General features: G+C 38.6%; 5 protein-coding genes across 6 annotated transcripts; 3 read left to right on the forward strand and 2 right to left on the reverse strand.

Moving 5' to 3' along the window:
• Nucleotides 1-603: 603 nt before the first annotated feature.
• Nucleotides 604-9,185, reverse strand: scny (scrawny). Its single transcript, XM_068286026.1, is given in 5 exon segments — nt 604-1,082; nt 1,084-1,287; nt 3,231-5,249; nt 5,321-6,135; nt 8,083-9,185. Coding segments are annotated over 5 exon segments (3,666 nt in total). The 5' UTR covers nt 8,501-9,185; the 3' UTR covers nt 604-872.
• Nucleotides 9,186-9,941: 756 nt separating this feature from the next.
• Ppat-Dpck (Bifunctional Phosphopantetheine adenylyltransferase - Dephospho-CoA kinase) lies at nt 9,942-11,804 on the forward strand. Its single transcript, XM_068285906.1, has 2 exons — nt 9,942-10,553; nt 10,610-11,804. Exons 1-2 carry the CDS (start codon nt 9,989-9,991, stop codon nt 11,617-11,619), a joined length of 1,575 nt encoding a protein of 524 aa, XP_068142007.1. The 5' UTR covers nt 9,942-9,988; the 3' UTR covers nt 11,620-11,804.
• Nucleotides 11,805-11,992: 188 nt separating this feature from the next.
• On the reverse strand, nt 11,993-14,195 carry ScsbetaG (Succinyl-coenzyme A synthetase beta subunit, GDP-forming). The gene is made up of 4 exons (XM_068286028.1): nt 14,005-14,195; nt 13,753-13,897; nt 13,547-13,646; nt 11,993-13,150 (listed from the first exon to the last, which is right to left on the reverse strand). The coding sequence occupies exons 1-4, from the start codon at nt 14,053-14,055 to the stop codon at nt 12,181-12,183; spliced, it is 1,266 nt and encodes a 421-aa protein (XP_068142129.1). The 5' UTR covers nt 14,056-14,195; the 3' UTR covers nt 11,993-12,180.
• Nucleotides 14,196-14,220: 25 nt separating this feature from the next.
• Nucleotides 14,221-15,489, forward strand: Sras (Ras converting CAAX endopeptidase Sras). The gene is made up of 3 exons (XM_068286030.1): nt 14,221-14,445; nt 14,541-14,804; nt 14,871-15,489. Exons 1-3 carry the CDS (start codon nt 14,307-14,309, stop codon nt 15,371-15,373), a joined length of 906 nt encoding a protein of 301 aa, XP_068142131.1. The 5' UTR covers nt 14,221-14,306; the 3' UTR covers nt 15,374-15,489.
• Nucleotides 15,490-15,559: 70 nt separating this feature from the next.
• Nucleotides 15,560-17,143, forward strand: bc10 (BLCAP apoptosis inducing factor bc10). Of its 2 annotated transcripts, XM_068285737.1 has the most exons (3): nt 15,560-15,750; nt 15,907-15,920; nt 15,995-17,143. In XM_068285737.1, exon 3 carries the CDS (start codon nt 16,073-16,075, stop codon nt 16,310-16,312), a length of 240 nt encoding a protein of 79 aa, XP_068141838.1. In that variant the 5' UTR covers nt 15,560-15,750; nt 15,907-15,920; nt 15,995-16,072; the 3' UTR covers nt 16,313-17,143. The 2 variants fall into 2 exon arrangements, with proteins under 2 accessions (XP_068141838.1, XP_068141837.1); XM_068285736.1 differs by lacking the exon at nt 15,907-15,920 and having other exon boundaries at nt 15,566-15,750.
• Nucleotides 17,144-17,498: the final 355 nt, after the last annotated feature.

Consider the following 17,498-nt stretch of genomic DNA (forward strand, 5'->3'; position numbering starts at 1 on the left):
AAATGTATGTACAGAATTGTTGTTATTGGTTCTTTTTAAAATTAAAAGGGACGGGTGGTCGGGGGATTGGGAAATGGAAATTGGGGGTTCTGGGGTGAGGTGATTTGTGTATTTTTATTCTCATCATAGTTATGTATATATATCTATATATATAGCGTATTTGTATATCATTTTTTAAAAATGTTTTTTTTTTAGAATTTTTTTTTTTTTTTTTTTTGTATAATTTTGTTTTTCTTTAGTTCTTTTTTTTTTTTTTTTGGATAAAAACACAAATAAAATAATCATAATAATAATTATCATTAATGTTACAATTAAAAAAAAAAAAAAAAAAAACTATTTGGAAAAACCAATTTTTGCAATATGCTGCTCTTTTTTGTTGTTGTGTTTTTTCCCCCTCTTATTGCTACTCCTCAAATAAAACTTAGGGTCACTAAAAAAAATGATTGCGGTTTTTGTTAACAGTAGTGCGTTGTTGGGTGAGTGTGAGTGTGTGTGTGTGTGTATATATATGTATAAAAGGAGGGAGTAGCAGAGGGGCCGGGAGTAATGATCTAGCTTATAGCTTATTACAAAGTAAGTCCTAATTTCTAATATGTTCATCTCTTTCCTGTTCTAACTCTGCTTTATTTATTTTCTCATTCGCTTTCTTTCTTGCTCACTATATATATTGCTCGCTCGCTCACTCTCTCTCTTCTTGCTCTATTTCTCGAGTTTTCTTCTGATCAACAATGTATATAAAAATTTAAGCGAAATGGTGTATCCCTTGCTTTCTGTTTTCATCATCATCGTCATTAACGTCCGCGTGTCATCATGAATAATTATATCATTATGTTCTTGACAAGAAATGCTTTAGTACTACGATTATCCTTCAGTTAGGATTGCTGCTGCTGCTGCTGTTGATTGGCATTTGGCCTTCTTGGAAATCCACCGCCAGCTGCTAAATGCCTTTGCAATCCATGACGATGATCGAATTTGGAAATTCCTCCGCTACCGCCGCCATTGCCGCGGTTACATTTAAACTTATTGCGCTGATGGAAATTCGATCGATACGATGACGCATGCTGCGTGTAAAACCGCGGGGGGACCATTCGATATTTTGTTGTTGTGCCAACGCTTTTGGCTTTCATACTCCTGGAAAGGATTATAGCCGGGCGTCGTATTGTTACCGCTGCTTGACGATTTCCCATTTGCGGCCGTTTTCACCTTCCTTTGACGTCCACGGTCCATTTCATTCTCCTCGTCGTCATCAAGGTCCCGTTGACGTTGCTCCTGCGCGTCAGCTGTCAGCTAGCGAGAGAGAGAGAGATGGTACAATTTTAGTAAATTTATATCATTATCTTTTATACAAATATTGTATAGAAAGTTCTTAATGAAGCTTATGCAGATGAGGGTATAGTATTTATGTATATGTAAACAACGAGTATGATACGAAAACGAGCACAAAAATAATCGAAAATGCAAAACAAAAGTTTCGTATATATAACGGTTTTTTGTTAAATATTCAACAGATCGTATAATCAAGTCTGTTTAAAATTATCACCAATTTATCTTGGTTTTTTGAACTGGGACTCTTTAAATTTCCCTGAGTTCGAAAAGGAAACATCGTTTTTAATCGATTTCTTATCTTTGATTCGATTATACAAAATAGTTTAAAATGATTTTAAATGTCTATTAAATATCGTTTAAAAGAATGTAGAAAATTCTTTTGAATAGTTTGCCATTGTATTCACCTCTGATGTGAAGGAACTCATGGAGTTTGAAAGTTGAAACACAGAAGTTTCTATTTATTTGTTATCAACAATCCTTGAATGAGAGTATTTACATAATATAGAGACCAGCAGTAGGATAGGTTTCTCATGGAGCATGGAATATCCAAGATATCTTTCTATTTAAGTTTTGTGGCAAACAAAGCAGTCAAATCATAAGCTTCATTGTAATTAAGTGAGGTGAAAGAGAGGTAGGTAAGGTAAGTGGTGTTGGTGGTGGACAGGAGGAAGTGGAAATTTGTGTTTGGTGTAAGGTGGGGGGATTACCTATAATCTCTCTATCTATATTTGTATAGATATGTATAACTGCAGGGCGCAGAGAGGAGAAGTCTGCATTGAAGTTTGCGACTTCAATGGCAAATCACAGTCTAATACGTATATATTTATGCATATAGTTCGATTTGAAAAGTTTTGGCTTTGTTTTTTGGGTTTGTTTTGGGAGCAGATGCCTCTCTATAGCCCGCACCGCACCTACCGGTCGTCATCATCATCAGCATTATTATGGGGACGACATTCCGGTCGGGGTGCAACAAACAAGAAGGAGGAGATGGAGGAGGAGTGTTGCTGACTGCTGTTAACTGCTATCGCCGCTGTTTTAGTGGTGGTGATGGTGGTGACAACCCCAACTCCACCGCCGTCGTCGCCGCCGCCGCCATCATCATCATCATGATCATTATCAACCATAATGCCATGATCAACAGCAATCCGTTTCGCACAAACCAACTCAAAAGGCTAAATGCGAGAAAAATGTGTTGGGTTTTTTTTCGGAAATTTTGTTTGTAATGCAAAAACACAAACACAAAACAAAAGAAACATTTAATAAACATAATTTCAAGTTTTAGTTTAAGAGGGTAGGAAGAAAGTAGAATAGTAGTTGCAAGAAGACGGAAGTTAGAAAGGAAGAAAATATTAAAGGAAATAGATAAAGCATATCAAGGAGTGTTTACACCAGACTTGATGCTAATTCTACCACTAGATGAAGTGGTGCGGAGAGTTTTCTCATTAGAAATGTCCCAAATAGTCTTTGAGTTGGCAAAATTTTTAAAGATTTACTAAAGGCTTTTATATACCTTTTCGCAAACCTCCAAACTCTACACAAGTTAGCAAATAAAATTTTAGCCTTTTTCGATGATTATATTTAAATTTTTCATATACTACCCTACACAAGTTTATAAATGAAATTCAAGATCACTTCTTGTAGAAAGTCCACAAGTCTCCACAACTCTCTTTACAAACTACTGAACCAGTGTAAACGCACCTATAATAATGACAATTATATAAGGATTAGAGCATAAAGGTTCCAGGTGGTAAAGAGTAGAGTAGAGAAGGTAGTGCAAAATAAACCCAAAAGCAGTAAGCTAATTTTTTTTTTTTTTTTTTGGTATTTTTATGTTTTGTAATGAATTTTCTGTGAAGAATTGAGATAGATTGGAGAGGAAGGATAGATTATAAAGACAAACTTACCTCTTTATCCAATTCCGTTTGCTTGCCATTCCAACTGAGCACTGAAGAGGAACCATATCCACGATGTGATTGCTTGAGGAGTTCATTTAAACAGCCATTGCTGCCACTGCCATTGGGAGTGCTTGGCTCACTTTGATAGCCATTGCCCACGTGTGGTGTGGAGGATGAGCCATTAAATAGCTTTTGTCGCTTCGGCGCTGCCTCCATTGAAGGTGAAGGTGTTGGCTTCTGCTGTGAAGAGAATGGATTTTTGTGGGTTTTGGCTACTACTGGCGGAGGTGTTGGAGCAATATCCTCATCGTCCTCGTCTTCATCCTCCTCACCGTCGTCATCGTCATCAAGATTGCGGGTTACTTTCCATAAGCCAGTTTTTGAATTAATGACCGCTGGCGATGGCGGAGTTTTTGGTGAAGGCGGGGCAGATGTTGATGTGGACGATGTTGTTGCTGCTGCAGATGTTGAGACGTTCTTGCTGCTGCTGCTGCTATTGATAATTTGTGACTGTTTCCAGCCATTGGTGGTAGTGCTGGCGCTGGTGTTGTTACTGCTGCTGATGAGGCGAGATGAATTGTTGGTTTCCTTCTCTAAAATTTCCTCATCATCTTCTTCATCACCGTCATTGTGTTTTTGATTTTTGTTATTTATACGTTTTTTATTAAAATTGTTGAGGCTTTTAAAGATCTCGTCTATGGCATCAGTCTTTTGTTTGCTCGAGGACGAGTTAAAGTTAGTTGCAGGAGGCATGGAGGCTGGTTTCGGTGACTTGCCATGACCATTGACCATTACATGATGAGGATGATGGTGATGATGATCTGGTAGGCTGCGTTTACGTGCATTTGTAGGCGTTGGTGGTGGAGGCAATGTAGCCGCTGTTGCTGCAGCCGCCGTCGTTGGCGTTGATGATGACGGCGTTCCAGAGGACGATTCCTCCTCTTCAGAGGCTGACTCATAGGGTACTAATCTCTTCAGAGGATTGGAAACTGTTGGTGTTGATGCTATTGGGGTTGTTGGTGTCAATGTCTTTGGCTTCTCATCTCCTCCTCCATCCATTTTAGGCATACTGGGCAGCTGCGGTGTCGTCGTTGTCGGCCTTTTCATTTTCTCTTCATCACTATCCTCCTCATCCGAGGATGACATTGGCAGATATTGTTGTTGTTGCTGGTTCAATTTGTTGGAGTTGTTTGCTGTTGTGGCGTTAGTGTTGTTGTTGTTGTTGCTGTTGGTGGTGTTGATATTGGGATTGGAGGAACTTTTACCATTTGCATTTGCATTTGGTGCAACTGCTGGAGCTTCGTTTTTATGATTTGTGCCAACCAATGGAGACTTCTGTTGCCCAGATTCTTGAAATTTCCCACTCCCCACTGTCAGAATACCATTCTGTTGTGGCTTAAATTGTATCGCTGTTTTCTGTGAATGACCATTTGTCGTGTTTGTGGTTGCCGTCGTTGTCGTCGTCGTCGCATAACCATTTAGGCCACCTGGCGGCAATTGTGGTCCTATAAATCGCGTTGTGGCCATCGGTGAGGACGCTATTGTTGTGACGACGGTAGGTTGTTGTTGTTGTTGCGGCTGTTGTTGTTGTTGTTGATGATGATGATGATGTCCGTTTGATAATTGCCTTAGGCCATTCAATTTATTCGCCGGCGTTGCCAATGGCTGATTTAGATCCAATTCATAGAACATTATGTACGAATTTGTACTGCAAACACTTTGCATTGCAATCGGACGTACATAGCTATCATCGAAATTGTAATAGCTGCCGGATTCGGTTAGACCAATGGCCGTATAATGACCACAATGCTGAGATACACCCAAATGTGTTACCAAACTAACCAAACGGTAGGTTAGTGGCAGTTGTCCTTGTGCTGTCGGTGAACGAGCAGCGAAACGACTTAAATCTATGCGGGGCTTAAAACTGATCTGTTTGGTTAGTTTATTTCCAATCATCGAGAAACGTTTCAACTGTATGCATAATGTAATGGGAGCACGTTGCAAACTAAATTGTTTGGTGGCCGAAACCTGTCAAAGTAGAATAAAATTAATTTATTTAATTCATATATTAACAAAAGCACGACGAACATTCTACTAACCTTCTTTTTGCATCCCTCACATTTATAACCCATATCCTCCAATCTCTCTCTTGAAAAATAACCATCAAATGCCTCATCCAGTGTATCCGATTTCCTTATATCGAGCAATAAATCTTGGAAATGTTGAAACGTAATCGATACATGATTACAACTCAAACAACGAACTTCACTTCTTAGATAACCACCGAATATTTGATTCAGCGGCGTTGTCTCCTTAACCAATTGATCCAATTCTTTATAGTTGCGATAACGCATCAAATATGCTTTCTCCATGGCCTCGACAAGGAAACGCAAAAACTCATGGGCATCCTCTTGCCGCCCGATAACCATATGTTTGCAGATTTGCTTCAGCTTCGAATATATGTGATATGGACGTATGGCCGATGCATTCGATTGTGTCGATTGTAAGGTTTTGGCCATGGCGCAAATGATGCAGAACCCACCATTATTTCCACCCCCGCCGCCTCCACCTCCACTCGATTCGCCGCCAATATTACAATTCTCCAGATGTGCCTGCTCCGAGTTAAGCCAATTTGCCAATGCAGGTATATGGAATAGGGCCTGAAGCGTTGAATTGAGGTAGCAAGTGTTACCCACATTGATCATGCCGGCTCCAACTTGCCATTTACGTTCCGATTGCTTCCAGCCAATGCGTATATTCTCACGCTGATAAAGGACACGTTTCGGTTTAGGCAATTCATTGGGATTGTGCTCTATGCTACTGGAAGATGTTGCGGAGGAGGATGATGAAGATGTTGACGTCGTTGTTGTTGTCGTGGAGCAACCGCCGTTTGCATTTTGCTTTTGTCGATTGTCTACGGAATGACGAATTTGATTAAGAAAATTCAGCAATTCTTTTAATACCAAAAATAAAGGTACTATAAGAAAATAATAAAGGATCCAAATAGTTATTCCATCCACTGTTATCACACTCATGATGCATATATATAACCATTGAATACAATAATAGAAAATTATATATGTTTATGTATTATTATTATTATTATTGTTGTTCTGTGTAAGGAAGTGTGATTGTAGTTTTATTTGTTAAAAAAATTGTATGTTGCTTTTCTGTTCTGCTCGTTGACTAACTGCTACTTGATACTAAATTTAAACTAAAACCAAAAAGAAATGAAATGAAAAAAAAAAAACATAGTCCAAGTCCAAGCACTGGCACAATAATAACAAGAACATGCTCGTTTTGTTCGTGTTTTTGGTCGAGGGGAAGAAGAAACTGCTGACACACTCAACACACACAAACACACACACACACACACATAGTCACCTGTGTGTGCTCATTGTTGTTGGCTGTTAATGACAGCAGCGAGCTTCTCGTCCCAAAGACAAAGACAACACCATATGAAAGCAAAGATAGATATATTAGAGATGAGCAAAAACGAAAGACACTGCAATGTGATAGTGGGAGTCACTGTTACAGACATGTGACGATACCACATGTCATAAATGGAAGATTTCAATGAAATTTTCTTTATGTCTATATATATAGTGATATAATTTTTTTCGTTTAATGTTTATTCTGTTTTTAATCGTATAGAACAATGGGTTTGAAGATTTTGTGATAATAATTTATCCTCCAAAATAACAGTATCTTTTGAAAAATATATTTTGCGCATCTCTAGCAATATCGTCTCGTCTTAGTTGGGGGATATAGCCATCTCACTTTGGCCCACGCATATTCATAGGCAAAAGAATGGCCGGGGCGACACTTTGTGTGTGTGTTTGCGTGTTTGTGTTGCTGTGTGTATAAGTGTTGCCAACTGAATTTCTGTTTTTTTTTTTTTGGGTTTTTTTTTGCGCGACTTAACAGTGGTTGTTGTAACATTTCGAAATTGCCGCCCAGCCAGCATTGACAACACAAGACGGCGGAGTGGAGTAGTAAGAAGCAGCAGAATGGGGAGATGGGGTGAAGAAAAAGTAAAAGGAGAGGACCAAGCATTGACCACAGATCGCTTTGTTTTCAGAAACTTCCTGCTTTTTAAGTATGTGTATGAAATATACTTTATATTGTATGTGTATTTTGCATGTACTTTTACGTGTATGTGTGTGTGTATGTGGGAGAGAAAGATATGAAAGAAAATGAATCATAGTACGCTTTTCTTTATTCTACAAAAATTATTAATATAGTATTTCAAAAAATAAAAAAATTAACCAATAATAGTACACACATTGTGGCTGACAAAGTAACAACGAAAGAGAGAGAGAGAGAGACAGTGAGGGAGGGAGAAAAAGAGATGGATAGATTGGGGAGACCGCCAGCGGTGCTGCCGCGTGTTTTATAGCGGCACGTTTTCTTTCTTTTTTTCCCTCTTTATTTTGTTATTTCTTTTGGAAGTTGTAGTTTTTTTCCTTCTTATTTTTTTTTGTCTAGTGGCTTTTTTTTTCTCGCGATCTTTTTTTTTTTCTATTTAATGTTTTGCTTTTGCATTCTCTCACATACACACGCGCACACACACACACACACACACACATGGGCCCACACAAATGCTAAGAAAAAAAGTACAGGTCTAAATGCCGGCGCTGACTGCGCTGCCTTTTGGGCAGGCAAATAATAATATAAAGAACAGAAACGAATAGAAAAAAACCTAGAAGTGTGTTTAAATAAAACACACGTGATTTTTTTTTTTTTTTTAGCTCTGTTTTAACAAAATTACAACACACAACAATAATAATAAATACAGTCCATAAAGTGTTTTTTTTTTTTTTTTAACTTGCGTATTACGTCTCTCTTTTTTTCTACTTACCGTGACCATTTGCGCCCAAAATTTTGGTGCCGGCGCTGTTGCTGTTACTATTATTTGTTGCTGCTGCTGCTGCTGCGGGTGTCGGCGACTTGATGACAACATATTTGGTTTTTAAATTGTCCAAAACGGAATCATTATAATTCTCAACTTCTTCATATTCAATTTTGGCCAAGAGAACACGCTTTGCACTGGCTACAATTTGATTTTGCAAATTGGTGTTGGCGGTGGCTGTGGAGGAGTCATCGTCGTTGGCAGCAGAAACACCCGCCGCACCAGCGCCACTTATCAACGACGAGGCAGAGCCAGCAACAGCAGCACCAGATCGGGAACCGCCAAGCAGCGATTCGCGTAGAGCAGCATTTACGACATTTGCTGTAGTTGTTGTTGTCGTTTCACAGACAGCCAACGAAACGGGCATGGCGGCGACGTCGACGACACCAGCGGCTCCTGTGAGTTGTTGTTGTGGTGGAATTTTGGCAAAAAAGAGGATTTGTTGATGATGATGATAATGTTAGATAAAGGGCGGGGTAGTGGGTGGATATTGTTGTTGGAGTTGTTGTTTGGTGAGCGGCATCCGCTTTGTTGGTATTCCGTTGTCGCCTTAGGTAAAAAATATATATAAAGGGATAGTTGGTAGGAGGGGGATGTATGTGTGTGTAGAGGGGAGGGGGAAAAGAGATCCTGCTCCTTTTTGCGCCTTGGTTAAGCGGCGCGGCGGCAGCGGTGGCGACGTCCTTCAACGTCAACACGTCGTTCGTTGCCCGCGCTACCACTTTTGCTCTTTCTCTCTCTCGCTCTTCCTTTCTCACTCGCACTCGCACTGACACTCTCTTCTTTGCGTTTCGTTTCGCACTCACACCCACTAACACACAGGCACACGCTTTTTTTTTCTTTTCTCTTCCGTCAGTCTCTGCAAATTGTGGAACTCGACCGCCGTTTTATTTGCAATTTACTCATCACGATGATTTGCTTTAACTTTCAATTAACAATTGATTAGGAGCAGTATAATTTGCTTCTTTTTTTTTTTGGGTAGGTTGCAACAAAAAAACTAATTTTCGATTCAATTCCTTCCCTCGTGTTTTTTCCGACTGCGGCGGATTCCCTTTTGACATTCATTCGTTAGCGGTGAGCAGATAGATATTATCGGTTTTCGATGCCGATTACTAACCGACAACAAAAACTAGTTTTTGTTCATCTCTAAGAATAGTGATGCCACCACGTTAACAAGATGATAATTCAAAGTAGTGTTGGTTAAGTACTACATAATTGTGGATACTTTCTGCTACCATACTTTCGATCTGTAGATTTCAAAGATATAACATTTTAGTTTTGTTACTTTTGAGCTATCGTTTTGTTTACTCAATATTTTGACTGATTGTCATAATATGATAAAGGCTGACTATATAATTAATTAAAACTTTTAAACTGCAAATCTTACAAATACCAAATTATATGATTGAGTATTTTATTTATTAGTTTGTTTCTTTAAAATATGTCTAAAATTCTGTGATTACAGGTTTGCAGATTCAGAAACAATAATTATTCAATTTAATGGTTTTGAATATTTGTACACATTTGGTTTATTAATCAAATCGGCATTCAATACAAATTAATTTCTGTTGTTTTTAATTTTGAAGCGTCACACCAGTTTGTGCAGTTTACTTTTAAACGTTTTTGCTTATAAAATAATTATGCATAATAGTTTATGAATAAATTGTAGAATTTCTTAACTGTATAAGAAGTAAAATGATTTAGCATAAGGGTAAAAATAAAGTAACTTGGGATTAATAAGCAAACCCTAATTTCATGAACTTAACTGGTTCACTTGAAACTTGAGGAACTAGTTCATTTTTATTTTACTCACTGATGAACTAGAGAAGGCTAGAGTCCAATTTCCATTCTGACCATGTCATCCACAGGTCTTCTCGTTGTATCCAATATCAAGCAGTTAAGCAAATCCTTGCGTAGCATTGAGAAATATGTAAACTCCCTTTACATCCACCTGAATGTGAATCAGGAATCCCCGTCATCGCCAGTGGTACCACCACCGGCCTGGGGACGTCTAATCTCGCAGCTCTATGCGGATAGTAGCGGCTATGTGGGGACCAAGATTGACCTACGGGTGCTGATATCACCCTTAAAGCATAAAGATGTGAACAGCTTACGATTACGCAAGAATGTAGATTTAATATTCTCCGATGCCCATCAGCCGGAGTTGTGTGAGAGATTGCGCAGTGTGCTGAACATAAGCAAACCCACAATATTTCTAGACGAAGAGGTATCCAAGGGTGTGAGCCTACAAGCTGTCGAGGATCAGCAGCAGCAAAAGGAGGAGAAAGTCTATCCTTCAGTGGTTTTGGGTGGAACCTTTGATCGCATTCATTTGGGTCACAAAATATTTCTCACTCAGGCTGTTCTACGTTCGCACAAACGTCTTGTTGTGGGTGTAACTACAGCGGCGATGACCAAATGTAAGGATTGTTTACCAGAATATAAGACTAAGCTTTAATATTTCTTATATTTCTAGCTAAAATTTTGAACGATTTGATTCTACCCGTTGAGGAGCGCATTGAACAACTTCGAGACTTCTTGCTGGATATAGATGATACACTTCATTATGATATAGTGCCCATTGACGATCCGTTTGGTCCCACACAGTATGATACCGATTTGGATATGATTGTGGTCAGTGCCGAAACTCTGAGGGGTGGCCAGAAGGTCAATGAAATACGCAAAAGTAAACAACTTAATGAGCTGGATATATTTGTCATTGATATTGTGGAGAGCAACAATCACGATGGCATCCACGAGACGAAAGTTAGCTCCAGCAATACTAGAATAGATCTATTGGGCACAAGATGGCGTAAGCCCGAAGCCAAGCCCCAATTGCCAGATTATCCCTATATAATTGGTCTGACAGGAGGCATAGCCTCTGGCAAGAGTAAAATGGCCCAGAGATTGGGTGAATTTGGTGCCCATGTAATCGATTGCGATAAGGTGGCCCATGATGTCTACGAACCGGGTCAAGTGTGCCATGAGAAGATGGTCAAGCACTTCGGGGAACAAATCCTTGCTAGCGATGGCTCCCGGCGCATTGATCGCTCCAAATTGGGTCCACTGGTCTTTGCCAATGCCAATGAACTGCAGGTACTGAATGGCATTGTTTGGCCCGAACTGATGAATGAGGTCAATAGACGGTTAAATCTATTACGTTCATCTGACCAAGTACCACGAGTCGTTGTCCTTGAGGCTGCTGTTCTCTTGCGTGCTGGCTGGGAATCGAATTGCCATGAAGTTTGGTCAATGATTGTGCCTCCTGAGGAAGCTGTACGCAGAATTATAGAACGCAATGGCCTGACTGAGGAGGAAGCCCGTAAGCGTCTGGCTAGTCAGGTGCCAAATCCTGAAATTGTTGCCAAATCCCATTTCATCTTCAGTTCACAATGGGATTATGATTTTACACAAAAGCAAGCGGAGAGAGCATGGCAAATCCTTTGCCGGGAATTGGAGCAGCGTCCAAGGACGAGTAGCTTATGACTAGATTCCACTTAGCCATACAAGTCATCAAATGTCGTTCTATATCCTTATGTCCAAAGAGCTCTGTTGGTGTTGGTAAATTTGTATATTTTTGTAAATTGTATATTCCATTTGCCTTTTATATTCGTTTCTTTTGTTATATTGTTAGTAAGAAATGATTAAATTAAAAATAATGAAGAATTTTATATCTATGCATACTTCCGTAATCTTGTTGATCCTTTCCAGGAGTCTTTACAATATAATACTTAAGCTTTTAATGCCTTCGCAGATGCATTTTTCATTGATAATCTAGAGAAGGCTCCAACATGAAGATACTAACCTGCTAATGGACGTCATGTAATCCCATTGCCGGCCACAGAAACTAACAAATGGATCATTGGTTTTATGTATATATATAACATTTACAATTGATTCCAAAAATAAAAAGAGAAACTTAATTTTAAAAGGAAAAAGTCTGATACATTATCGGCCATATGTCCTCTTCCATATAAATGCTAACCACTGTGCGTCCGGTAAATGGTAGGGAAGACTTTTGACGTAATCTTTTATGCGGTCGCGAACTCAATTAAGGGCAGCTACTGCCTTATGGGCAGCATCATCCAAATCTGCGGCCGTCTGTATGGGTAGACCGGAATTCTTCAAAATCTCTCGAGCTTTGGTAACATTGGTTCCTTCCAAACGCACAACAAGTGGAACATTTAGTTTTAATTTCTTAGAGGCAGCCACTATGCCATTGGCTATGGTTGCACAATTAACAATGCCTCCGAATACATTTACCAAGATGCCCTTCACCTTGGGATCGGCAGTTAGAATCTCAAATGCCTTGGCCACTTGATCCTCTTTGACACCGCCGCCGACATCTAGGAAATTGGCCGGTTCACCGCCGTTCAACTTGATGATATCCATTGTGGCCATGGCCAATCCAGCACCATTGACCAAACAACCAATATTACCATCCATAGCCACATAATTGAGATTATATTTGGATGCCTCAACTTCGCGGGGATCGGATTCCTCTTCGGTGATGTCTAGAGAGAAGATGTCCTTTTGCCTGAATTGTGCATTATCATCGAAATTGAGTTTGGCATCCACAGAGATTACCTCTCCTTTGTCAGTCTCGGCTAAAGGATTGATTTCAATTTGGACAGCATCGACCGATTTGAAAAGTGTGTATAGCTTTTGTATCTCATCGGCACAACGTTTAATGGCATCGCCTTTGAATTCCAGAAATTTGGCAACCTTGATCAAAGTGCTCTCCGATATGGGTTTGCCTATATCCAATGGAATGGTTATAATCTTTTCGGGTGTCTCTTCCGCCACGGCCTCAATGTCCATGCCACCAGCCGGGGAAGCAATCAGTACGGGTCCATTATGCTCACGATCCAGCAATATACAGAGATAAGTTTCACGAGTTATGTTCACGCTACGCGCCACCATCACCTTGTTGACCAATATGCCCGATTTTGGTGTCTGTTTTGTTATCAGTCGATTCCCTATCATCTGTTGGCTCAGCGAAAGTACTTCGCTCTTGCTGCAAGAGAGACGGAAAAGGAATATATGTATATATATAAACAAGGCAATTATTATGTATTATTATTGCTATTGTTGGTTATCAAGACACAAAGGCGGCTCTATCACAGGCACAGTGGGGCGCTTCTTATCGAAAGTGAAAAATGAAATAATATTCTTAATAAAAAAGAAACCTATATCTACATAGATAAAGGAACTATCCTATATATGTACATCGGTGATATATAAAACAACTCTTACAAAAACAAAAAAAAAAAAAACTATTCAAGATTATTTTTTTTTTTTTTTGGTATTTTCATAATGTTTAAATTTGCTCTTTAGATAGTTTAACATAAAATTTCGAATTCGTCCCACTATGAATGCACCACCCACTGCCCCCACCGGTGGTGGCACTTACTTTGAGGTTATGTGTACGCCGCCTTTGAAACCATTATCAAATGTTCCCTTTCCCCTGCCACCGGCTAATATCTGTGCCTTCACCACATATTCGGGGCAATCTGCAAGCAATAGAAATTAACATTAATTAGTTAATTTAAGAAACGATTACATAAATATACTGCCAAAAAGAAAAAAAAAACAAAAGAAACTTATGGTGATGATTACCAAATTTCTTGACCAATTCAGCATCTGCCTTGGAGTTATCCAAAACCTTGAATTGTTGAATAGCCACACCATATTTTTGTAATAGATCCTTGCTTTGGAATTCCAGAAGATTGAGATGGCGCACCTGCTGCTGCAAGTGGGTTGACTGCACCGCAAAACACACAAAAGCAAGCAGAAAGAAAGAGAAACACAAAGAGAGAGGATATAAATTGTTGGAGTTAAAGGTCGATTCTGTTAACAATGATGTGAAACCTTAGAAATGATTTGCCGAGATACAGCCGAGGCCTTTATAAGCAGCGACATTTTGATTTTTCAGAAGTGTTTCTTCACTAAGTTCTATACAAATACAATTGATTTATAACTCTAGAAGAAACAACTTGAATTTAAAACGTTTCGGGTTTGGTTCAAATGCGGCCGCTGTTATTATTATCAGGCTGTTAAAGTGAATTAGTGTAACCAGGCACGTCGAAGAACTCGGCAATGTTAAACTGGTGTTAACGAACAGCTGTTTCGGCAAAACAAAAAAAACTATATCATGCGAACTTCTTTTTTAAATGTTTAACAAATCAGGCGAAATGGAGGACGCAGTTTTGAAGGAGTTGGAACCACTGCCACAGATATCCATATGGACGTCGGTTAGCTGTTGTTTTGCTATGGCCATACTCTATGTGGGATCACTGTATGTCTGGGGAAGTAAGTAATGCCGATCGGGAATTCCATAATCTCCAAACGTATACATATATGTAAATATGTACATCTAAATATCTGTAATTAAACATTTATTCCAGCCAAACACAATCGAGATAGAGATCATCCATCGACCATAAAACGACGCTTTGCTAGTGTTTCGGTAGTGATGGGATTGGCCTCACTTTTTGTTTACTTTTTTTCATCTGAGGAACTGCTAAAACGTGAAAATTTTCCAGTTTTGCTGGGTCTACGCTGGCCAGGATTGTGGCAAGCTGCACTGATACCATATGCTTTGACAACCCTACTTTTTCTGGGACCCATATATGTCAACATTCAGAATGAATCAATACGTTCTTATCTGGGTAAAATTTGTAAAGTTTCTTTTAAACATCTGACCTTTAAGTTTCACATTTCACTTTTTCCTTTAGATTTGGATTACTGGCGCGGTTCATTTAATAGCATCATTTGGCTAAGAAATCTAGTCATGGCTCCATTGAGTGAGGAATTTGTCTTTCGTGCTTGCATGATGCCTTTGATATTGCAAAGTTGCTCACCCTTGATGGCGGTTTTTATCACGCCTTTGTTCTTCGGTGTGGCCCATTTGCACCATATAGCTGAACGACTGAGTCTGGGTGTGAAACTTAGCACTGCCCTACTGATTGGTTTATTCCAATTCAGTTATACAACTTTGTTTGGATTTTATTCGGCATTCTTGTTTGCTAGAACTGGTCATTTGATAGCTCCATTTTTGGTTCATGCATTTTGCAATCATATGGGCCTGCCAGATTTACAGGATCTCTGGCAACAGGATTTATGGCGTCGGATTATTGCTATTGTTTTGTATATAATTGGTTTTATTGGCTGGATGTTCTTATTGCCGTATGCTACGGCTCCGTATTTATATGACAATACGCTTTATTGGAATGTTTAAAAGTGGACGACCAGTTGCGGTAGCAGCGTGGTTTAGCATAATTTATTCAGTTGCCATAAGTCAATATATTATGTGTAGTGCATATCATTTTAATAATAAATAAGTCTTCCGCACAATACTGGTTCTCTATTTATTTCAAGTTTGGCGCTCTGTTATTTAACAGCCTCATTTGCGAGCATTGTTAATGGCAAAATGTAAGCAAAAATACGGCCACACTAAAAATATGTGATAAATAAAAATATTACAAAAAAAAAAGAACGCACACGCACAAAAGACGACAACAAAACAAAATAAATAATTAAGCAAAAAAGGGAAAACGCAAGACGCGCTCAAGCTGTGGAGCGGGGGGCAAGAAGGCAGCAGGCGGGCCCCAAAAGGTAAGTTAGGACACCACAACAATAACAAAACAACTGCCAACTAGTGCTCTCTCTCTCTTTCTTCCTCCCTTACGCGCGCTCTTTCTCTCTCTTACTTTCTCTCCCATACCCAACGTCTGTCTGCCCATGTGTGTGTCTGTCCTTGTTTCTGCCCAGGACAACAATTTTAAGTAATTATAGAACAAAGTTAAATACCAAGTAAATACATTGCTTTAATGCTCGTTCACAAACATTTTACTTTCAGTCAAACTGGACACGTCATTAGAGGCAAGAGCAGCAGCAGCAACAACAACAACAACACAATAATAATAACAACAACAAAATGTATTGCCTGCAATGTCTGTTACCTGTGCTCCTTATACCAAAGCCAACAAATCCAGCTCTTATGGAGACTCATGTTATGTTTATTGTGTTATATTTAGTCGGATTTTTCCTGGAGCGAAAGCCGTGCACGATTTGCAGTTTGGTATTCCTAACGGCTGTCTCTCTCATCTGTTACAGCGGCGTGGGAAATTGCATCTTTTGGGGCAACTGTGAGGGGCATCAGTGTGAGAATGGCTAAGAAGCCCCCTACCCTAACATAAAGATCTAGATATATATATATAAATATATATATATGTAGATACACACACATATAGAAATATATATCTATAGCAAAATGCTCTATAGCTTACAAAATACATAAATAGTCAACGAAAAAAACAAAAAAAATAATAATAATAATGATGAAAATATGGTAAAAACAAAACAAAAAATCACAAAAAAAGAGTAAAGAGTAAATAAAAGAAAAAAATGTAATATTCAGTGATAAACGTGAGTGAAACATTAACCCAAACGAAGGGACTCTGACTAGGTGGAGGAGCAGCAACAGCAACCACTATATAAATGCATAAATCTGTTGTCACCCTTCTTCTATTATATATATATTACATTTCGATTTTGATTTCCTGTTTAGTTTTATAATTTTTAGACCCTTTTCAAATTTAAGTCTTTCAATTTTAGTGCAAATGTAAGTAGAAATGAAAGGAATTTGTCTGAGTGTGTGTATGTGAGTGTGTGTGTGTGTGTGTGCGTGTCTGTATTAATCTGCCCTTTAACTACCCATCAATGCAACTAACCAACATTTAGACATAACTAATTTTATTCTAATTAATAACAAAAAAAAAAAAAAAAAAAAAAAACAAAAACCTAAACTAATTCAAAGCGAGGAAACGAAAAATGGCCAAATTGGTTGTCATTCCCTCTATCGATCATCATTCTCACCCTTTATCCCACCTTTCCCCGCCACACACCCAATGCCTATGCGATAAAAAAGATAACACAAGTGTATATAGCATACATGTAAATCTAATTGATCGATATATATACATACGATCCCTTATTCATAATTGTATTGTTCGCAAAAGTTTTTTTTTTGTTTCTCTTTATGTAAAAATCGAACCGAAAAATCAAAGCTTAAAACAAAATCATATACATAAAACAAAACGAAAACGAAAAAAAAAAAACGATTTAAAAAATTAAATTAAATAAAAAACCCATTGATGCTAAAGATCAGATAAAAACGTTTTTCTAACTAAATATTTTTATGGGGCACGGTTAAATTTGGAAATAATAATTGAATTTGCTCTTTACATTTAAGAATTCTGAAATCTAAAATGATGAAAACTTTCAATATTTTAAAATATGTATGAGGAACCTACAGTTTTGGATTATTATTTGACTACCTGAGGATTTCAAATCCGGCTATT

Source organism: Drosophila tropicalis, unplaced genomic scaffold (assembly GCF_018151085.1).
Source record: "Drosophila tropicalis isolate 14030-0801.00 unplaced genomic scaffold, ASM1815108v1 contig_443, whole genome shotgun sequence".
Classification (NCBI taxonomy): domain Eukaryota; kingdom Metazoa; phylum Arthropoda; class Insecta; order Diptera; family Drosophilidae; genus Drosophila; species Drosophila tropicalis.

What these genes read in the sequence shown, in the direction of transcription:
- Ppat-Dpck (XM_068285906.1), top strand. Translation starts at nt 9,989, where the DNA reads ATGTCATCCACAGGTCTTCTCGTTGTATCCAATATCAAGCAGTTAAGC. An exon ending in TACAGCGGCGATGACCAAAT is followed by an intron (nt 10,554 to 10,609) that starts GTAAGGATTGTT and finishes TTATATTTCTAG; the next exon opens with CTAAAATTTTGAACGATTTG.
- ScsbetaG (XM_068286028.1), bottom strand. Translation starts at nt 14,055, where the DNA reads ATGTCGCTGCTTATAAAGGCCTCGGCTGTATCTCGGCAAATCATTTCT. An exon ending in TGAATTGGTCAAGAAATTTG is followed by an intron (nt 13,647 to 13,752) that starts GTAATCATCACC and finishes TATTGCTTGCAG; the next exon opens with ATTGCCCCGAATATGTGGTG. An exon ending in GGCGTACACATAACCTCAAA is followed by an intron (nt 13,151 to 13,546) that starts GTAAGTGCCACC and finishes TCTCTCTTGCAG; the next exon opens with CAAGAGCGAAGTACTTTCGC.
- Sras (XM_068286030.1), top strand. Translation starts at nt 14,307, where the DNA reads ATGTTTAACAAATCAGGCGAAATGGAGGACGCAGTTTTGAAGGAGTTG. An exon ending in ATCACTGTATGTCTGGGGAA is followed by an intron (nt 14,446 to 14,540) that starts GTAAGTAATGCC and finishes CATTTATTCCAG; the next exon opens with CCAAACACAATCGAGATAGA. An exon ending in ATCAATACGTTCTTATCTGG is followed by an intron (nt 14,805 to 14,870) that starts GTAAAATTTGTA and finishes TTTTTCCTTTAG; the next exon opens with ATTTGGATTACTGGCGCGGT.
- bc10 (XM_068285737.1), top strand. Translation starts at nt 16,073, where the DNA reads ATGTATTGCCTGCAATGTCTGTTACCTGTGCTCCTTATACCAAAGCCA.